This window comes from Lagopus leucura, unplaced genomic scaffold (genome assembly GCF_019238085.1).
Source record: "Lagopus leucura isolate 7727_CA_CO unplaced genomic scaffold, USGS_WTPT01 Super-Scaffold_806, whole genome shotgun sequence".
Lineage (NCBI taxonomy): Eukaryota > Metazoa > Chordata > Aves > Galliformes > Phasianidae > Lagopus > Lagopus leucura.
Window position 1 is genome coordinate 5,950,204 of NW_024962260.1, and position 23,212 is coordinate 5,973,415.

At 38.9% G+C, this 23,212-nt stretch overlaps 1 protein-coding gene across 1 annotated transcript in view; it reads left to right on the forward strand.

Annotated features, from left to right (window-relative positions):
* TMEM132C (transmembrane protein 132C) overlaps nucleotides 1-23,212 on the forward strand; it is an 88,647-nt gene that overhangs the window by 41,549 nt on the left and 23,886 nt on the right. The window contains exon 4 of the mRNA XM_042865761.1: nucleotides 20,407-20,550. Coding sequence (XP_042721695.1) covers nucleotides 20,407-20,550 — 144 coding nt within the window. The remainder of the gene's footprint in view (nucleotides 1-20,406; nucleotides 20,551-23,212) is intronic.

A 23,212-nucleotide genomic window follows, 5' to 3' on the forward strand; every position in this document is an offset into this window, starting at 1 on the left:
GAGCTGAAATTCTGGCAGTCTTTGAGTAATATTCTATGGTTTGCAGGAGATAATAAGATGAGTACTATTTCCTGGAAGTCCTAATCTCCAATATATGCCTCCCCTTTGAAGTGAAACTGCTGCTCATAACAAATGAGGTCATGCCCAGCAATTTCCTGATCCAAAGTATGTTAAGTCAGCAGAAAGCCTGTGCAGCATTCGGGATCTGGAAGGGAAATAATTGTCCTCATTATCTGTGGAGCTAAGTGTATTTGAGTGTCTGTCTTCAAAGACTTAAGAATATATGTAAGGATGTCTATTCTGGTCAGGTTTTATTTTGCAGTAGATGCCTTCTGTATCTTTCAGTACCAAATGATAGGCATCTGTCTGCCAGCAGACTTAACATCTCCTTCTTTTTTTTTTTTTTTTCTTTTTTTCTTTTTTTTTGGAAAGAATTTACCAGCTTCTTCTTTTCCCTATCTCACACCTGAGGGAAGCAAGATTTTTTTCATATCACATGGCAGGATCTAATGCCTTCGCACCTGCATAGAAGGTTCAAGCTTTATGCCCAGACTTGTGGCTATTCTAGATTAAAATTTCTGCATTTACAAAGGTTCTTCAAAGGACTAAAGGTCTGAACTAATGAATTTAGTGGTGTATAAATCATATAAAGTGAGATCCTTTATTCCCAGCAGATGTAGGGCTTTCCAAAGGGTTCAAGCAATGAAATCATTAAACCGTTCTCTTTGCAAAGCTTTCTTGTGTTTATTTATCTCATTTCTGTACCTTGTGATAACACTTGGCAGGAGCCAAAATATACTGTGTTAATAGAATCCAGTTGGATGGGATAGCAATGCAAAATTGGCTTTGCTAGCAGGATATTAGTAGATAAAGGGAATTTTCACAGTTTTCTGTTAGCTAAGACTGCAGATCCAGCCAGAGTGCTTTCTTCATTTAGGCATTAATCGCTGGCTGAGCTGATTACCTGGCAATGCTCCTGTTCAGAAACAAGAGCCACACTGAAAAGGGAGAGGGGGATACTGTATCTACTGAGAAGTCAGACCTTGCTCTTTATCTCCAGCGCACACTGCAAAGCCACAGCATGTTATTGTGTACAGAAATTAGATCACAGTGTTTATCAGCAAGTGTGTTTCATAAATCCTCTGGAGAGTAAAGAAGATTATATTGATTTAAGCATGGAGTGTTCTTACAGCAAAACTGCTGACATCAAAAATAAAATCTGTTGTTCAGAGTTTTTAAAGTTGGCCAAAAATAAATAAATAAAAAAAAGAGACAGAGAGAAGGAGCAGGTCGAAAAGGAAGGGAAGGAGCTGCCTAATGCTATTGTATTGGATTAGGATGTGGGATTCCCAAGATCTGACTGAGTCCACGCCACTGGTCTGATGGGTGTCCTTGTCAGTGCTCCAGAGATGAAAGCAGCAAACCTTTGAGTGGTTTGTGAGTGACCTAACAGCTGTCTTTGACTCATGGAGAAAAGCATCTCGCATGTGAGCCATTCTGAATGCAAAATTTTATGAAGCATGAGAGGCCTTGTATCCTTAACTGGCCAGTGCTTGATTATGGTACAAAAAGCAGTAAGATGAAGAAAAAGTGTGCCTCCTAAAGATTAGCGTATTGCTGCTGCGGTATTTTGGATTGAAAGAGATTAATGAAAAGGCATCATCAGTAAGAACTGAATCTGAAATTTTAAAAGAGCTTGGATCAGTAGAGCAAGTTGTGGGACACAGCTGCTGAAAAATCAGTGGAAATTCATCATACAGTCAAAAGAGGGTTTTAGTAGGATTCAGATTCTGTGTGCTTAAGTATGCTGCTAAATAGCGTATCTGTGTAAGAAGCAGCAGCACAGAGACGCTACTACAGTGAACCCAAAAGTGGAAAAAAAATGAGAAAGAGAAGTTGAGAATAAGTTAAATAATTTCTTTCCCAGAAAAAAAAAAAAAAATGAGATGCAAATTAGAAGTAAGGATATTTTTTCCTAAGCTCAGAAGTTGATCAATCTGAGTAATTTTGGAGGACATTTTACCCTTCAAGTTATTAGAGAGAAAAATGAGGCAGAGGAGTTAGGAAAATGTAATTCCAAAAGGTTCTGTTGCTTTCAAACTCTCACATACGATGATTTTCTAAGGTATGTACTGTGGGGAATTCCTCACTGTACATGTATACACATGTTGTTCTTTGACAAAATCTTAAGCATGGCACTTGGTGTAACCGTGCACTCCCTGCATCTTTCTTGCAGGCTGCTTGATGTGCTCATCAAAGGATGAGATTAAATGTATATGCTGTATTTCCATCATTGAGTAGCAATGATTAACAGAGGCAAGATTTATTAAGAGGTAATGTTATTTGTTAGACCAACTGATACAGATGGAGAAAGATAGTTGCTACTTCAGGCACACAATCTCTCCTTCTGATCTCTTGCCTCACTTACCTAAATCACAGCAGCTGCTAAATACTACAGCTACAGAAACCCAGGGATGTAAAATTCAACAATTAGAAGAATTAAATAAGAAAATAAAAAGATTTCTTAAAGTCAAACTGAGGATAGAGCCCACTGTTTCTGACAAGAAAAATCTACCCCAAAGGTTTAACCTTCCACGTCTTACTCAAGCATTTCTGATTCTGTGTTACTTGTAGCAAGATCAATTAGAAAAGTGCTTTCATAGGAGCTTAATTAATTATTTGCTAAGCTGATTTTGAAAACCTTTTTAATTAATCACAAGTAACCTCAGAGCTTACCATTAAAGTATACAAGGTTGCTTAATTTACTTCCCCTATTTTCCTCAGATTTCTATCCTCTCATGTGGAAATGCGGTGAACTACACTGATTTTGCCACTTGATTAGATTAAAAAACAAAACCAAAATTGTTCACATTTGTAGCATGCACACACACATGAATCTCAGCTAAGTCTGTATATTTGTGTTCAACACAAATTGTGTTAGGAATTCTAGCAAGAGATTTCATGCTTTAACTGAGTAATACATATTTCAATACCACTAAATTGTGCTTTGGGATAGAACAGGTAGGAGGAGATGGTTGTTTGAGTCTCCACTGCTTATCATTAGGCAGCACAGCTTCACTTTTTGCTCTATAGTCAGCTATTTCATTAGGAAGTGTTTGGATTTCAGGTGTCTTTCTTTACATTTAGAAGTCAATGTAATGCTGATTCTGCTGCAGAAGTGATTGGACATTTAAGATGAAGAGCTGTGTCTCAGTTGAAAATGCCATTTTACATTTTTATGCATGCCTCTTAGTTTGCCTTCCATTACAACACGATTGAAAATTTAGCTCCCAAAACTTGGGTTGCTTTAGGTATGCCATTCTTTATGACAAAGACTTTTTGAGGTATTTCATTGCAACAAGGGATACCCTTTTAAAATATAGCCCTAAATAAAGTTCTCATCCCTGCACGGTCTGTGATTTCACACCGTAAAGCTGCATTGTTTCAAGGTCACAGAAGTGCAGAATTCTCGCTCCCATTAGTCTTTGAGACTTGAACAAAGCAGGAGGCAGCAGGCACTGAGAGGGCTCACTGTGAGGAGGCTGTCCAAACACATCCATTTTCCACTTTGCTTATCACAAACAAACTAACAGATAACCTGCATGCTGAACTTCCCAGCTGACAGGCATTGTATCAGATAATGAAATCATGAATCGCATCAAATAAATAATGTAAGTTGAAACAAACTTATTTGATTTTAAAAAACCCATCCCGTTACTATGAGTAATACTAACAACTTAAATGAACTGTAGAGCCCTAATTATTACCATGAATAAAAGGTTTTATGGTTTAGTTACAGGAGTCTGCTCTGTGTGGACTTAAAATCTTCTGATGCCAGAAGCCCAGGTCATTTACTTGCCTTCAGTTTCTATCATGGTGGGTTAGTTGTTTCTTTTAGATTTACAGTGGGTATGTAATTTAAACAAAGTTTGTCACTGCTCTACATTTATACCAGACAAACTCAGGATTCTGCTTACAAATTGGCCATGTCATAGTGCATTGAGCTAAGATAGCAATGCATATTGATTAATCTTATCTGTAAAGAATGGGCTCTTTTTTGTCTACCCATCAGGAAACAAAATTGAAAAAATGGTGAACTGTTGTCTATCGATCCTAACTTGATCAGAAAATGCAAACAAAGGACTCAGAATGGCTCAATTTAACAATCTCTCTCAAAGTCCCAGTCATCATTTCTATAACCACTGCACTTTTGATTCTAGCTTCTGTTTTTCTTTTGTTTCCTATAGTCACATTCAGTCCTGCCTTTGCAGGAAATGGCGATGGATCAATAAGGCTATCTCAGCTGGCTGGAATTAATTTTTTCACTGGATCGACTTATAAGTCATTTTCTGTGCAGCACAAAATGGCATATATAATTTCTTCCTTCAGCATCTTTCATATCTGACAATGCTGTTGAATAGATTACTTTGGAACTTTTAAACAGCTGAGGAGGGAGAGCTAGCTATCTGATCTTTAAAATATAGAGAAATTGTGGTTTTCTTTGGCAATATGTATGTTTGTAGTAGAGAGATATCAATCTATATGAGCTTCTCAGACTTGGAAAGGGGGAAATCCTGTGAACCAAATAAAAGTTTGCAGAACAGACAGAATGTGCAGTGAGACAGCTGGCAACTCAATGAGGCTTGTGGTCTTATGGCAACACCTGAACAGGGACTATCTCCTAAGACTATATGTTGCACAGATGGATGACTGACATGTCAGAATCCTCTCTAGAAAATTCTCAGTCCACAAGCTAAGCTGATAAAATTCAGCTTCAAGGGTGGATGAAACTGAAGGTGAAAGGAGGTACTCCATGAGGTACTGCACTTTGAATCATGTTTTCATCCTAACACAGTGAAAGATATTCTGGATCCCTCTACCAGTCTGCACTTGCTGCCAGAATTCTTCTGGTCATGGTCTCTTTCTTCTGACAGCATGGCACAGTGCAGAGCTGTGTAGACATGGCCAGGTGCTTCTAAGCTGCATCTCAGCACTGCGAGCTAGGCAAAGTCCTTTTTCTGCTGAAGATTATTTGGTATTGGTTCATGGCACTGCATTGTGTGACTTGTCAAGTCTGGAGATTCTTCAGTTCATGTGATTTTTTTGGGCTAGATTTGGGGCTGCTGTAGGTATTGGCTCAGGTTTATGGTACGTCTCCATCAGAAGAAGATATCTGAGGTAACAGTTTATATTTGAAATGACACTGATTAAAATTTTGATTGTTTGACATAATCACAAAGGGAGTTTCACAGCTGCCATGAAAATGTGAGTAGAAACCATGCAGACATAGTAATGAGCCAGCAGAAATTGAGTTCTGGACCCAGATGAGTGCTTGAGAAGGACATTGCAGGGCTGTGTGTTTTGATGCTGTATCTGTTAAGGACTGTATTCACCATATGTGTCCTCTACTGCTGCCTTCAGTGCCAGATCAGATGGAGAGAAGACAAGCACTTCTCAGCAGGGACAGGAGGCTGCTTTAAGATGCTGACATCCTGCCCAGTTTTGCAGCTGAAACAACTGGAATTTAAAGGCAGAGAGATTACTGACCTGTAAGATTGAAATGTGAGTTAGGTGATTTGGCCAGAGTTCACCCGTAACAAATGATAGGAGGCAAATGCTGGGCCTCATTCTGATTCTCCTGCTCCACTGCACTTTGGCTGTGGAGGATTTGGAAGAAATGAAAAGGGAGAAAGAAGAGCAGAGAGTATTGCAGAGTTCCTTCATGAGCTGCTGGATGAGCTGGGAGTCTTGATTGCTAGATAATGCTTTCTCCTGTGAAAGTTGATGTATTAGTTTTTGTCTAAACTAATGCTCTTTCATTAGCTTTAGCTATCAGTCAATTGTCTTAACTGATAAATGCAAGTCCACACACTGCCCACATTTATTCCAGATGACAAATATTTGTGGTTTTCCCTAGGGAATAAAACAGCCTCCACCTTCTCATGCTGTCACTTAAAAGTGATGCTAGGCGGAATGGTGACAGTCAGAGCAGACCAGGTTTATTTGCAAACACAGCAGGTACTCAGCCAACATAACCATTAAGTAGGTTAGCTGTGACCCATATGGAAAAACAAGAACAATTTATCTTAATTGGCAACTTCTTAATTTTGGTTTTGATCTATAATGACAGTTTTCAAGTTTCTGGGGAATACTAAATTCTTCACCGTAACACTCACCTAGCAGAATTATGAATTGTTTAGGCTGGACCCTAATTAATGAGGTCCTGAGGTGCTCTAGCTTGGACAGTGAGAATAACTAGGCAACAAGGAGATTTTACTATAATGTAAGGTAATCAGTGAGTATAGGGGGAAAAAAAACAAAAAAAAAACACAAAACCAACCAGGACTTTCATAAGCCTCAGAGTTATAATGAGCTACCCCAAGGATTAAAATACCCAGCAACTTTTCACCTTCGGTTTGTTATGAGATGCACGTTTGCCTTACCCTGCTTTCAGTTTACACTTCATTATCCAGCCACACTCTCAGCACTGAGGATGTTTGTCGTGGAAGTCATTAGGAGTCTGTTCTTTGAACTGTGTTGTTGTGCCTGAGGGGAATAAAAAAGTAAAACCTAGGACAGAGTTCAGTACTGTCCTGGTGAGAAAGCTAGCCCTGTGCTTCTGGCTTTTCTCTTTGCTTTGTGCAACAGCTGCTATAAAGGCATGGGGAGCAGCAGTGGTGGCAGGGTTTGATCTGTGTATAATCTCGGAATCAAAAGGGTACCAGCACAGCACCAAAGTCTGGGCTGCTGATAGTACTCTGCTGAGCTGGAGGAGCAGCACGCAAAAGTCCTTCTCCAAAGCCAAAGCACTCCACGTTGACACACTTATGCTACATGACTATGAGTTAACAGACCAAAACTTCATACACTTTAGCAGAGGCCCCATTGCTGTAAATCAGAACAGTGAATCTATCAAGACTTTTTTTTTTTCCCATCAGAAACAAGTTGTGCATAATATTTGAAGCACCAGCACGGTACTGTGAGTGTCAGTACATCAGCACACTGAATTTTAGGAAACAAATGAGGAACAAAAGTAACACTGGCATTAATTTTAATCAAGTCCTTGTCATCTGATCTGTCCTCTGTATTTTTTTCTTTATCAATGCTGATTGTCTTTCCGCAAGATTTGTTACCTCACAGGACAATAATATGGCTGTAATGAAGTAATTTATTGCTGCAATTTAGTTTTGGAAATCCTCTATTGTTGAAAAATAGGAGCAGTGCAGTTTTATTAATTACAGTAGTTGAGTATTGAATGCTGACTGTCACTATCAGGATTAGGGAGTACATTGTAAATTGCTCTACAGGGCCCTGTAGGACAAGATCTATACAAGTTTTGGAGAATGTGAAATGAGTATTTTGATTAAGCTAAGTGAGTGAAGTGATTGAAGATTAAGCTAAGTAAGTGAAAAAAAGTTAGCCGGGGACTTTGAGAGGAAGGAGAAAGGGAAACAGCAACTTGTAAATTCAGTGTTAAAAAACACACTAGTATGTTAATCCACCACGTCAATGTTTTGTTTACATGTAATATGGCTCTGCAGCAATAGTCTCTCCTGCCCTCAGCTAGCGTTTGCCCATTTAATTCTACTCTTGTACCCCCTGGCTACTTCTGACAGTCTAAATCTTCAGGTTCATTATGAAGTTTTCCTCTCAGGATGCCATTTCAGAGAGAACTAGTTTATCTCGTTTTCTTTTTTTTTCCTTTAATGTGGAAATATTTTACCAAGACATAACATTTCTATTTCCATTTGCATAAACCAGGTTTTACCAGGATGTGGGTAGGGAAAGTGCATGTGGACAAAATCACCTTGACTGGTTTAAAGGTGAATTGTCTCCCTTTTTGTGTTCTAAAACATTGCACAATTGAATGAAATCCAAAAGGTCTCCTATAACCTCTTAGTGATCTTGAATTCTCATTCTGGAGAGCTAACAGAAGGCAGAAGGCCTCCTGTGGCATGTATTATGTCATCAGCAGAAACCAAACCGATCAGTCTAAGACCTGGATGTACTTTGGAGTCATCTCATATAGGGTCCTGTGTGCCTGTGTGCCAGCAGCAAGAAGCTTCATAGGGCTTGAAGCTTCGATTGAGCCTGCAGAAAACACTGTGTTTTAGATTCTGGATCTGGGACAAAATGTCAATTGCAAGCATTGAAAAGCGGTGACTAACAGAGGAGTTGCCAGCTGGCACCATGTGTCCCATGGCATATGTTTTAAGAATGCCTGGAAGCTTCAGGAGTGAGCTTGGTGTGGAAATAAATAAGTCATTTGAGACTCAGTAATTCCTCCTCTCTGCTCTTACCTCATTCAAATTACGGACTGCTCATTAAGACTCTGATGTGCAAAAGTAGGAGCTGTCTGATGGAGCAGGAGCCACACGTCTGGAGATTGTCTCTTCTGGATCTTGGCAAAACTCAGACACCAGTCCGCTCATCTTTAAAATGGACACAGTAAATAATATTTCCTATGTTGCAAAGTAGGTATTTGGCTTTCAGGATCATTTCATACTGCAAATTCTTTAAAAGTGAAAGCTTTCTGTTTAAAAATGAATTCCAGTCTTCCACACTCAGTTCTGGCAATTATGCTCTAGTCATGAAGAGTAAAAATGGAAGCAAAGCAAGGTTTGTAGATAATGTCTTTTATGAAGCCATCCAATGATGTTAGAAAAAAAACAGACAAGCTTTCAAGCACACAAACCTTTTTCCAAACCCCTTTCAGTGCTGTAACTTGCCTTGAGATGCTCAGATAAAGATAATGGTCACTGTGGTTGCTTTAGGTTATACTAACAAATGAAATACTGCTTTAAGCAAATGGATTTGATCCCTTTGTCCTTCATGTCACCGACACAAAATTGTCATAGCAGTGTCTTTCCAGGATGCTTCTTCAGCCCTGAATCTCTAGCTAGCATGATGTCTTAAAGCAACTTCTGAAGGTAAAGGACATCTTTGCTTGAATCAGGAGGAAAGAATGGATCTGTGGTTATACAGTCTCTAGTCCTTGCCCCTATATTCATATATGTTGTTTTTACTTCCTATGTATGGTGAGAGTGGTTAGACATGTGTCAAGTCAATAATCTAATTTTCATGTGTGCCACACTCTCATCTTTTTAAGTTTCTGATTCACTAAGTTTCTGACATCTGTACAGTACCTTCTCTCATTAATGCAATAATCTTTCTTCATGCCCTCTGTGTGCTTTGCTTATGTGGACCTGCTGTGAAGTCAGTGAAATCAATAAACTATTAGAAAAGGAAGAATAATCTATGGACAAGGATAGGGAATAATAGAAAGATTATTTTCTGCATTTTTATTACTACTTTCTCATAGCAGTTCTATAAGAAGCTCTACTGTGTATGGGTTACAGATTGTGCTTATCAAATATTAAAGATGTACAGCCAAAATAGGGAAGAGCAAGTAGAAATTTTCTCTAGCTGGTTGCAAAATAGACTAAATTAAAATGAAAGATTTTAGCAGATGCTGTCTGCTTCTCTTCCACTGTGTTCTAAATAGAGTTCTGAAATCCAGAAACCTGAGCCAAGTGCCCATGTGCGCTCCGTGGCCAAAGATTGAGGAGTCTGAAGAACTTGTAGAAGATGAATACTCCCTGTAGGAGAAAGTAACTCACAAATAATCAATAACATATCGATCTACACAAATAAAACAAGTTCACAATGCTCCGTAGTGGTCATGAAAGAGAAAAGGCTGTAGGTTCCTGTAGCATGAAGTTGGCAAATTGCAAACTTAACTTGCATAAGTTGATTCAAGGAGAAGAAAAGAGGAAACAATCCAGGTGACAGCACATAGGTGTCTAATGCCATTATAGATGCTGTAGAGTCTCAGCCATCCATCCAGGACTGCCAGGTATGACACAGGCCTACAGGACACCTGTGCCCTTCTGGAAGAACATCTGGAGGCCAGGCATAATACCTATGATCAGCTAAATGACCCTCTATTCTTAGGCATTGCAGTCTTTCCTCAGAGCTGCAAACTGTCAAGTGAAGCTGTTGTAAAGCACATCTCTGAAAGTGCGAATTTTTTGCTTGTAACTATGTGGATTTCTTTGGTGTATAGTCTAATTGACACAGAACAATTCAGTTTTACACAGAATTTACTTTCTTGGTCATTTCTCCTGCTACTGCTAAACTATACAGCAGTGCACACTGAAGCCAATAAAAAGTGTGCATGGGTATTTGTAAACATCAGGCCCTCACTGTGAGGCTTCTTGACTCCCAGCATTGAGAAATCACAGTGAGATTTCCGCCCTTATTGCCCAGCATAATTTTAGAGCACTGCTCTGCTCTGTGTCTGCACAGACTTTGCTCATGTCAGTGGTAAGAGTAGTTTCATTTTGACCACAGTGAACGTTTGTAATGTGTGAAGGAATGAACTCATAACAGCACAAGTATCACTCTGATGCATATCACCGCTGAGTGGTGGAAAAGCCCTTGTATGTGTCGTTCTTATTGCTACAGGCAATTATGTCAGCCAGTTTTATCTGAGGAATGGAACCCCCATACTTCAGGTTGAAGTCAGCAGGTGATGTAGAAGAGCAGGGGTCTGACTAGAGGAAAGTAAATTAGGGGGGACTCCTTAGGGTTTACTATGAAACAATTGATGGAAAAGATCTTGGCTTTATTAAAGCCAACTGCTGATTTCAGTGGGTTAGAATTTTAAAGCATGATGTTTACAAAATATAGGAAACACACAAGATAGAAGTATGTTGCATATGAAATGGAAAGGATATGATGTATAAAATGAAAAATAAGTATGTGGCTCTATTAAGACAGAATGCCTCATATTTTTTTCCATTGTATTTGTATACGTATATGTGCATCTGAGGATATGGATTACTCACATATGTAATAATTCCACAAGCAGTGGAATTGTGTGTGCCCATGCATGTGTCTTAATATGCTTGTAAGTTTTCACTCTGCAACTATCTATTGATTACTGCAATTACAGCAATATTATTGCAGATATATAGCCAACTGTATAACAGTGCCGCAGGTTTATTTGAAATGAGCATGGGAAGAATTTCAAACTGTTAATGAAAATTGCCTTTTTACTACTGGCTGTATTCCCATGGTAGTAACACAGTTTGGAGACATCACCAGAGCTGTGTTGGTTCTGCTTAATGATGGAGCAAACTCAATTTATCGGGGGGTCCTTTTCCAAATAACTCAGACTCATGAAAAAAAAAAAGGAAATGGCTGACATGTCTTGAGCCTGGGAAATGCCTTGACAACGTTCACATATTCACAAATTGACAATTTTCACATATTAGTCCTTTTGCAACAAAAGAGAACTGTAAGCCATGAAATGATTTCAGCAAGATATTACATAGCTCCATCCATGGCTGCTTAAGCATCCATGAACCATTCCATTATAAGATCACCAGGTGGCTATTGCTTTTCTCTCCCATTCAGGCTCCCATCTGTGATAAGCTTAATAGGATCATTCAGCAATAGAGAAAAACACGAGAGGTATTCATCATAGCTGCAGGCTTTCTCAGACAATTATTCCTTAGAAGTTTGAGTAAATGAAAAACTAGTTCTGAGATTATAAAGAACAGAACATGTTGCAGGTTCTGAGGCCATTTATTGATGTAGCTTTTGGAATCAGTAGTAAATATTTATCCTTCCCTGGGAATGCTGTAAGTAGCTAGTCACTGAGCTACTGCTTTTGATGTGTTTGTCATCACTCCTTTCCAAACATTTGCCTTTTCTGCTAGGAGTGCTCATTAGAAGTAATTATATGTGTGGATAAGAACTGTAGTTGTTGTCACCTGTCTATTATAGATGACACATATATAGTTTTTGCAGTATAAAGATGTTTAAAAATATGAATTTTTGGTGGAATTTAGGACAGTTGATTGCTTATATACATGAGGTTTACATGTATTCAGAAAGTAACTGTAAGCTTGCTTACAATGGCAGAGCTCTGAAACAAGAAGGGCAAAGTCTCTCGATTATGTTGGTCTCCAGATAAGGGTTTTTTACCTGTCGCTTCACACCTTTTCATCTGTGTACATTCTTTATACTCAGAATGACCAGTAATGATGCTGAAGTAGGAACATCTCGGGTAATCGCACACATTTCAACCCATTACTACAGGTTTTTCTCTCTACATGATATGATTTTATGTAAGTTCTCTCTGAGTCAGTTTAACAAATTACTGCAAGTAAGGAATGAAGATACAAAGAGGATGAGCAGGTTCCTTCTTGTCTAACAGATATGCATCTTTTTAAAAATCAGGATTTTTTTGTTGTTGTTCATTTTTGCCCAAATAAAGAGAAATAGAAAGTGGACTTCTGCTCCCCATCTTTTTTCAGTCGCGTTTATGTCCTTATTTTGGTTATAGAAAGATGAAATGTATACTTCTGCTTACTGTCACCTGCCACTATCCTTATGTCTTTAATCTGTGTTTTAAGTGGTCCCAGAATTGTTGCCTTTGAAATCATTTTCACTTATAGACTTCCTCCACACAGCAGGAAATACCTTCTCTCTTTGAAAATATATACCACCCAATCTTAACGTACTCCCTGTAGACAACAGGAAATAGAGACAGCTTTAGCAAAATACTTGTCTTTCTAGTGAGTTATACCTCATTGAATTCAGTGTCACAGCTCCTACAAAGCAGAGTCCCCCAGCCAGAGGCTCAATCACTGTTGATACACATTGATTATGATAGACACTTAGAAAAGACAAACTGTGCACATTTACAGCTTTTGAGACAGTAAAGGAAGACACAGTCAAGCATGAAAATGTTCTGTGGATTGAATTTCATGCCATTAATTTGCATTTCCCTTCACCTAGGGGGTCAGATTATCTAATGAGATCATCTTGTCAGAGTAATTTAGGGTGGAAGGGAAGTTCTGAAGTTATTTCTTGTGGCCCTGATTCATTAAAAAATGTGGCAAATGCAAGTGCAATGTGTTGTCACATGAGCTGAGCGTGTTACTCATGATTCAAGTAGTGTGACTGTTCTATGACAGGTGGAAGGAAGGAGTGTTGGAGACAGTTAACTCACTTGTCTGCAGCTTTGGGGGACTCTGACGTCTCTTTCCTTGCAGAAGAGATATATAGGAGATATGTAGGTTTGTACAGACCTTTAGAGTCACGATACCTTTCTGGGCCTACCAGCTAATAAGGTTTCTTTGTTCCACCTAGCTTCAAACACAGCTGAAGTGAAGGGACATCTTTAAGGATCACAAGGCTCTGTCTTTTCTGACAGTAAATGTGCTGTTTCCATCAGCTTTGAAGAAAGATTCAGCCTCCAAGTTGAAGCAAAACGTTCCTTACCATATTTTTTGGAGTGTTTCTCCTTACGACAGAACATTCTCATACTGAATGTTTATCTGTTACCCAGAATGCCACTTGTAGAGTTCACAGGTGGCAATAGTTTATTCTAACAAGATTTTACTTTTTTAATGCAAAATTATGAGGAACAGAAAGTGAATTCTTGTCATAATAAGCTTGATAGAGTGGGGATAGAGTGTATCTGACCAAGTCAACGTGTATCTGATCAAGCCTTCATACAGATACAAAGCTCTGAGTACTGGCTTTATAACTTCAATCTATCTGTAAAATTATGTCACGAGCTGTACTGCGAACAAAGCAATTCCAGACATACCTAATTTTGTTCAGTTGCTGTTGCATTTTTCTTACTTTTTAAAGGAAATTCTCACTTTTGAGAGATGATAGAATTACCTTTACCAATTGAGTCTTCATTGCTACGTAGAAGTAATTACTGAGTACTTTCACAGGTCTGCAAGTTAACAGGGTAGATTTGCTGCAAAGTGTGGATTAGTCATCTAAGAATCCAAATAAATTTTTCTGCATCCATTTCTGTTAATATATTCTACATTCCCCTTTTCTGCCTGCAGAGTTTAATTTATGAGGTTTCAAAATTCCCACTAGCAGTGCATATGAAAATCATACAAGCAGGGAAGAAAATGGAACGATCTGTTGCTAATGGGGGTGGGGGACAGTAATTAAGATTTATCTCAATATATAGACTGTAAACAGAGACAAGATCATTGATTAAAAAGGCATTGCATTTGCAGAACACTGAGTTCCCATTTTGAAAAGACACTCAGATCTTTGTAATAAATTACATGGCTCACAAAACCTACAGAAAAGATTGAGCCTTTCCCATCCTGCCTGACTTTGCTTTCTCTCCTTCTGGCTCCAGGCATTATTTTTGTAGCAGTGGGCCAACCTATGAGGAAAGAGTGAGAGTGCCCAGCTTGGTCTGATGGTCTTTGCCTGTGTCAAAGCTGCTCTGCAGGGAAATGAAAAATGAGTTTGTTTCCTTATCTTCCTGTTTCCAAATTTCCTCCACTTACCTTCTTTAAAACTCCTGGAGAACCCCAGACATCATGTTGATCAAACACTTCAAACAGATGCTGTGCATGCTGGGGACAGAACAGTGCCAACATCCACCTTCGGGTCTTTCCATGGATGATGTTCTATCTGTGTTTGACTTCTGGATTGTTTGTTCTTTAGGGAAGGTACTGTCCTTAATTTTTTGTGCCATGTCCCTTGTTGGCTGTTTAACAAAGAATTAATAAAAAGAAGATATCTCATAGGGCTGTCTTGTGTCGAAGAGAATTAACTTCCAAAAGATACAGGGATCTTTTGCACTGCTATCCCAGTCAAAAACAGGCTGCAGAATTGGCCACTTATATTGAATGGATCTGTTTTTTATGGGGATTTTGAATGGCTTCATTTTTCACCACTATTTATCTGCTCATTTCTTTCAGTTTGCCATCATGCTATGGATCTAAGGGTCGTAGAATCACTTAGATTCCACATGGATCCATGTCTGAGCACTGACAGATGCTATTAAGCAAGAGTGGGTCTCTTGATTTTACTGCTTAACGGCATTACCCCATTTCTTTTGCAGTGTGGCATTACTTACAAAATAAACGTCCTCATGTTTATATGAAGATGAGCAAAGCAGAACAGGATTTACAAGTGGTGGGCTGATAGCATTGGGATCAAGTGAACAAGCCAAAATCCCACTAACAAAATTTGTCCTCCCCAACTGTCTGCCGTGAGGTCAGTTTGCCTCAGGGAAGTCCTCTATTCTGGTGTAAACTTTCATCTGTAGGAACCTTCCTGTTTTTCTGCAGTGTGTGCTAAGAATTTAGGAGCAATGTCAGCTTCTTTCCCTTTTTTCTGGGTATACTGCCCGTGAATGTGAGTGTCAGAGAATCCATTTGGCAGAAAGCTCAATGTGTAATTTATTTTTAATCATGGAATTAATGTAGATAAACAGAATCTGCTGCCTAACAATGTCAGTTTGTTAATCAGCTGTAATCTTAGTAGTATTAATAACCCAAATCATGTCACCAGACTCACAAATCAGCATAACAATTGTCTGCAGAGCAGAACAATTCTGTGCATCTCTCTAACTAGGATGCCCTGGAAACCTGTAATGCATAACTTACTGCTCATCAGTAGAATATTTATACTGTTTGCAACTGGTACGTGTGGAGTTTACTTTCTATTTCCCACATCTCCATTTTATTTTGTGACTGTATTGCCAGGGTGTCACTGCTCATCAAGGGTGATGGGCTGAACAACAGTTGGAAGCACAGGACAGCTCCTGGAGCTCTCCTGCAAAGGCACTGTCTTCACTCATTGAAATGCTGTCAACAACATGCAAGGGCTTGCTTCTTCTGTCCTTTTTCCATAAGGCAATTACTGTCTTGATTTTAAGGTGGGCAGTGCCTTGACTGTCTCTTTTCCACAAAGTTTTTAAATAAACTTTCCTTGTAAAGTAAAGCATAATTACCATTTCTGTGTCATTCCTTCAGGTCTAAGTGGGTTTGTTGCTCATCAGGTGTTGTGTTTGTGAAGGAGAAATCATAATGCTATGATTAACATCATTCTATGAGATCCCACTTAGAGAAGTTTCTGCCTGCAAACAGGACCATTCTCATGACCTCAGGCTCCCATGGATTTCTCTTGATAACACCATCTAATCGGATTTAGACTTTAATTAAACAGCTGTCACTTTGCTTCCACATTCTGCCGCAATTTAATGTTGAATTAGTTCCTAAATTAGTCATGGCTGAATGCTTGCCTTCTTACAATTGAGAGGTTGGATGAACACGAGCTTTGCTCTTCAGCTAAATGCAAGCAGCTATTGCTCAGATTCTGTGCTCTTGCTCCCACTGACATTGGTGAAAGTTCCCTGACTGCAGCAGTGGTGGGATGAGCAGTCAGATTCCTGCAGAATCAGCCATAGCTCTCCCTGATTTCAAATGGCTGGAACACATTTATTTTATGAATGTCATTTTCCCTTTCTAGAAATGTATTGATGTTTTTGAATAACAATTCAGCTGAATTTTCTGTGAGGCAGCCCAATGAGTGCAGCTGTGGAAGGAGATGTTTAGACCAACATTACTGCTAGTGGACTTTAATCAAATTAACTCTGATGTAACCAAAACCAGAGCATGAGCAATATCTTTGGTACTTCAAGTTATGACATCAGGGTTAGCCAAAATTCCACCTGGCTCTAAGCAGGAAAGCTCTGATCCTTCCTGTAGGTTGGTGATGTTTGCCTCAAATACCGTGTATTGCTCTCACTGAACACAGGTTGTAATGTAATGTAATGTAATGTAATGTAATGTAGAGTCTGACTCCTGCCTGCCTCCAATCTCACCATTTTTCTTTGAGATGGACATTAATTCATTTTCTGATTCACACAGAGGTAAAATCAGGGTTTGTAACTGTGGTAGCTTGCTACAGTCACGCATGGAAGAGTTCCAAACAATTAGACTGATGTAACCTACCAGTTTTAGCTTGTGAGCTTCTTGATTAAATCTTTTTTATTATCTCTCTTGTCTGTGGTGCACATCCAGAGTGCTCAGTGTTACAGAGCAGACAGACAGACCACTCTCTTTAAGCTCCTTTTATTTTTATGAATTTCAATTCAGCTTTTAGAGAGTCTTCTTTATGTTATTTAATATATCCTTCCTTATGTTATTTAGTTTTCTGCCTGACAGCTCTTGTGTGGGTGCAGATGCAGGCATTGGGTCAGATCTGAGTTACATTAAAGCCTTAGGCTGTATTGGAGCAATACAAAGGAAACACAGAGGAGGCAGAAGTTGTGCCACAAGGCTCTTCCATATAGAGGGAAATAGGATGCTTGTTACTCTATTTTAGTTCTAAAGAAAAAGGCAGAAGAATGAAGACTCAGTTCCTTGATCTTGTTTATTAAAGATCACAGATGAATAGCACAGGGCACCTACAGACCATATAAGGGAAAGGACAGATTTGAAAATTACTTTTACCATGCTATATAGTATACTAATTGTTTGTATTTCAGTATTTCCAAACGTGTGTAATAGCAGTGAGTTGTGACTGCTATCAGTGGAGATTAAATACAGCAAGCTGAAGTTAGGAGGCTACCAATTTCTTTGTAATGCTGGGACTCTCTAATGCTTGCAGTGGTCCTATTTAGGAAGATATTGGGTAACATTTCCAGTGTATTTTCCTCCCTTTGTGCACATCATGCATCTCACATTCCTGAATGTGACTGGCCAAAGAAGAGATGTAAAACTTCAGTAACCTTGATCACAGCAAACCTCCTTTAGCAGATTTTTGGTGCAGATGCAGCTCTGAAGTCATTAATCAAAACAAATTCATTCATATGCGCACAACTTCCTTTAGTGCAACCATTAGCAAAGGACAGAAGATTGAGGTTTTCTAATTGCTGATAATGCACTAGTAGTCAAATTTCCTGTCTTCTCTATAGAAAGGTCTTGAGAAATTTCTAAAGGTTTTTCAAACCTTTGTAGCAGTGAATTTATATCAAACCCACTTAGAATTGAGATACACCGATAATGACTTATTGGAAAGAGAGAAACAGAAGTGACAGATTATTACTTGGCAATTGGTGCAACAGTTCTGCACTAAATAGTGCAGAAAGCAGAAAATCATTCACATTTGCCTATCAGGTTTTTCATTTTAAAGGTATAGGTCATTTTCTTTTGTCTGGTGAGGATGGATCATATTATTTGGGACAGATGAAGCAGAATAGGCTTATTTAGGATATAAGATATATGGGTTACTGTGTTACCACTCAGTTCTGAAAATTGGAGAATCATAACAAAGAGAGGTGGAAGGAAGCACGAGGTCACCTGCTCCCTTTCTTCTTCTACCCTGCTCAAAGAACAGATGTTATTTCTGAAAGATGCATAGTGTGAGCTTTCTTCAGAATTCTTTCATGATAGATGATGTCTTTTATTCTGTCCCAGACAATCTATTCCAGAAATTCTCTATCATTATTTGTATAATAAAGACTGCCTTAATGTCAAACAAATCTTCCTTGTTGCAGCTTAAGCCCATTATTCAAGCCCTGTCCATGAACATAGAAAATAGTTTATCCTTTCTGGTTTTCAGAAGACTTGTGTATATGGAGACAGTAATCTTTCTTCAGCTGAGAAAGTCGTTATTGAAGATTTCTCAAAACCAGACACAGTCATTTAGTTCAGTCATTTAAATCTTGCTAGTGCTCAGCTGAGGAGCACTTCACATCTTACAGGTGATATTCCTCTTACAAAGTGTTGTTGGTTTTGTTTTGCTCTGTTTTGTGGGAGGGTTTTGTTTTTTTAACCAAAGCAGCATGCAGTTACCAACTTGTGACATAGGCAAAGCTATTTCCAGTGGCTCCCAAGCACTTTGTTGCAAGCTAAAGCCAGATAATGAATTTGCTCTGCTGCTTGTAGCAGTGAAGTTTCATTTCACTACATAATCACATTTTGTTTTTCATCTTCTTCGTAACAGTGATGTGGTGTTTGTTTCTATTTGTTTTGTGTGCCTGATTTTCTTACTTTTGTGTAAAACTTCATGAATTGCCATTAAATACAAACACGAATGGATCCCCAAGCCAAAGAGCATGTTTTATATCTGAAGTATTTCTACTTGTGGCATTGCTCTTCTTTTGAACCTGTCCCTTTAAATTAGATTTCTCCACTAGTAACTCATATGAGTTGCTAAAGACAAAGCGGATCTGAGTAGAATCGTTTCAAAGCAGAGCTGAGATAGCCTGAAAAGATGTCCTGTCATTTCCACAAACTCTCCTGCTGCTCCTTCACCCTGCAGTCCTTTGTTCACACTGTTTAACACTCCGAGTCACAAAAAATAAGGCACTAAGGGATGGAGGCAAAAGATTAATTTCAGAGGACGTGCAGCATTTGCAGTAGCCAAATATACAGCAGAAAATGTGTTGAACCTGATTTTGGTGAAGCTGTGCAGGTTACTACATGCTTGTTGCTTTGGAAGTCTGCTGATAGAAGAGCAGCTTTGAAGGTCAGGGGGTTCTAAGAGTGACCTTAGACTTTCCATCAATGGTATTTATGTCTGGCTCTAATTTACTGTGTTGAGTCTCTCTGTTTGCATAAATGACTTTCATTGAACAGTCAACATCCCTTTTTTAATACTTTTCTTTTTAATATTTGGTGGGGTTTCTTATGTGAGCAGTAGGAGAACCTGAGAAATAGCAAGTTGCAAGATGAAAATAAAGTCTGACCTAGATTTCAAGCTCACTAAACCTGAATTAAAGCCAATGTCAGTAGTATCAATGCCCCGTTTTCCTGCACTGCTGTTGATTTTGCTGCTGAGAATTTTGATGAATATTTTATTCACTTTATGGAGTTGGAATTTCAAAAAATTGGAGAAAACTTTGAAGTTCTTCCTGCTTGAGAATCTTGGGATTACAATGATGCTGAAACAGTCCAGCAGTTAGAGGAGTTCAGCTTAGATGATGGTGCATCAAAAGGCTTTTGTATGCCACGACCCAAGTGCAAACTTCAGATTTCCATGTTATTTTCCCTGCAGTTAATAGCATTTGTAACTCCTTCTGGATTCCTTATATTTCTTCATTGGCCATATCAATGGAAATTAAATCACCTTGAAACAGTTCCAGATACAGAGTTCACAGAAAGGCCGTGTCTTTGCAATGGGCTTCGATTCTGAGAGGAATATTTTTACTTCCAGTACTCTTGCAACCTGTTCCAAATATTGACAGTCAAGCCTAGTTTTATAATAATCCCAAATGAACGTTGTAGAAGACAAATATTGGGAAAAGCCCCACATTGTTAAATGTAGAAGCTACCTGTGATGTGTGCCTGCTTGGACTGAACTGAGCTGCAGTCATTTTGCTTGCTGTTTAACAATGCACAATACAGGTGACTGTGTTTATTGAACAGGTGAAATATAAAAGGGCTTTTACTGCATATTACCAACCTGTGCCTAATAAAAGGTGTGTTTAAGTCATTAACTCCTGAGAACTAATGCATCCCTCTTGAGTACAAGTCCTGCTGAAGAACTGATGCTTGCTCTTTGGAAATGCTTTCAGCCATTTCTTAACAGTGCTGTGCTTTGTTTTGTACACAGGATACAGAAATTGTGAACACCGCAATTCTCACAGGAAAAACTGTGGCAGTGCCCATCAAAGTGGTCTCCATTGAGGAGAACAGTGCTGTGACAGACATCTCTGAATCAGTTGAGTGCAAATCCTCTGATGAAGACGTCATCAAAGTAAGCTCATGCCCCCCTGTTGGCTTCTGAAACTTCACATCTTTTTATATAATAACAACCTGGGAAAAACACTCAATCTGCTCCTGCAAATTAATTGTTCTTTTGTTTCAAAAGCACAAAGACGAGGCTTTTAAGAAAACAGAGATTTAGGTGCATCAGTACAGCCACCACACTAAGTTTCAATAACGTTTCAGTGTTTAATTTTTGTGTTCTAATTTTAAAGTTCTTTGTCATGCCGCCTCAGGTCCTCTGTGCACAGAGTTCATTCACTGCAAAAACAGCTCTGCTGTTAGTTCTGCTTCTCCAGATGTTCCTTATTACCTTGCCAGCTGTGATTATCACCTCCACAGCTGCATCAGTGGAATGGATTGGATGTGTGTTCCCCAGTAACTGCAATACAAAGTTATCCTGGTGAAATGCAAGTTCTGCTGAATTCTGTTGTGAATTAAGAAGTTGATTCTGCACAGAAGTGGCTAGAAAACACTTACATGACCCAATACATCAATTTAGCACTGGCAGCTTGATGTCACAAAGAAACAAACACCAGTGGTGTGGTACTGTCTTATGGCAACACAGCTACTTCTACTGTGACCGTAGTGAAAGCCTGAAGGGAATTTAAGGGTGTGCAGAGTCAGCACAAAGACACACAGCACAAAGTGCTGTGCATGAATCCTGTTGCAGCTTTGCAAAATGAGGTTGTCATAATTCATGTTCTTTGAGCAAAGGTGATTTTAGCCTGCATCCATAAGGTCTTTGGATCTTTGGAGGAATTTATTGTCTATGTGACTTTCTATCAAATGGGCTTTATGAGGATAATCTGTAAGTGTCTTTAAAATGCTGTCAGCTCTCCTGGATGGATAGTACACACACAGTACTGCCACATCACTGAGCTTGAACTGAGGATCAGGTTGGATATCAGGAAAAGGTCCCTCATCAGAAGGTGGTGGACATGGAACAGGCTCTGTAGGGCAGTGGTCAGATCACAGATCTTCTGGAGATTAAGGAGTATCTGGACAACATTCTCGGACATATGGTCTGATTTCAGGGTAGTCATGTGTGTTAGCAGGAGTTGGACTTGATGTTCCTCTTGGGTCCTTTCCAACTTGGGATATTCTATGGTTGTATGAAAAATAGACATTCTTAGAACTAATGAAGCTGTTGTAATGAGAAGACTTGTACAGAGATAGCTTTCTGCTTCCAGTGGATCTGCCACAGCCAAGCAAATCTCTCCACTTCGCCAGAGCTTGATGTATTCCCATATATCAGATGCTTAACAGAGCTTTTTCCTGAAAGAATTCCTATTAACTTTTTCCTACTTACATCTGATTACCCATCTAATTACAAAATTGTAGCTGGAATTTAATTTAAGTATCATTCTGATTGTAACCTCACTGAGAAACACATGGGAACTAGGACTGAGAAACTTAAAATACAGGACAGCATTCAAAAATTAAATAAACTAAGTGCAGAAAGACCTACTTTGATCATGTAGACTAGCTCTCTTGCTTAAAGAGCTTACAGAATTTCACCATGTAACTCCAGCCTCACAGGAATTTCTTCTTCCGAAGAGTGAAAATGACTACTGTTAAGATCTTCTTGGAGACTTGCTATATATCACCAGATAATGCATAGAAAATGGCAGCACAATGATTTCCAAAATAAAAATTCATCTGCAAAGTTATGTTTTGAGCTTTATAGCTTTGGAACATATTGATCAAGGAGAAACGGAATTCCAAAACCTTACAAAAAGGAGAGTGTTCTTCCTGTAGTAATTGCTGTACATCCTGAATTACTGCAGTTCTCCAACCATTTGCTTGGAAAGAATGGGTTTTTTTAGCACTATATCCTTTGATTAGCACTTGGGATCCTGCTGTGCTCTTCTTTTCTGCAGAAATAATTTATCTCCACTAAAAGGATTTCTTAAAATGGAGTCTGTTTGCACTATTGGAACATTTCTGAGTGGTGTCTAGAAGCCTCCCTCTCTAGCCACTCTGAAGTTAAAGTGAAACAAATAACTGGAGGCTAACGTACAGTGATTATTGGAATTGACTAGAGAAAATTTTCAGGTGTAATTTCCTCTTCAGAAATGTTCTGAAATTGCTCAGATGAATAGGGAAAATATCTTCTGTATATTTAGAAATATAAGAGGAATCCTTGGAGGAATGCATCTGTGAAATAAGAATGCTAACTGCTATAAATCATGCAGCAAGTTAAAAAGTAGATTTCAACGCCATGCTTTAAGCAAAAAAAAAATTATCATCTCATCATAAAGGAATAGGTTTTGGTCTTTTAAATCTAGAATGTTCTAGTTCCCATGGTATCTCTTTACACAGGGAAATGAAGCCAAACTTCATTTGGAGTTGGATTTTGAGTTAAACTAAAATGTCTTTACGTATTCTGAGTTTAAAAAATATTCGGAAAGCTTCACATGGAGCACAGAAGCATTCCATCCTAAATTCCTTTTGAAATTCTCAGTTAAGCTTTTATCATAGAATCATTGAATGGCCTGGGTTGAAAAGGACTACAGTGATCATCCAGTTTCAAACCCCTGCTATGTGCAGGCTCACCAACCACCAGACAAGGCTCAGAACTGCATCCAGCCTGGCTTTGATTGACTCCAGGGATGGAGCATCCACAACCTCCTTGGGCAGAATTTATACTG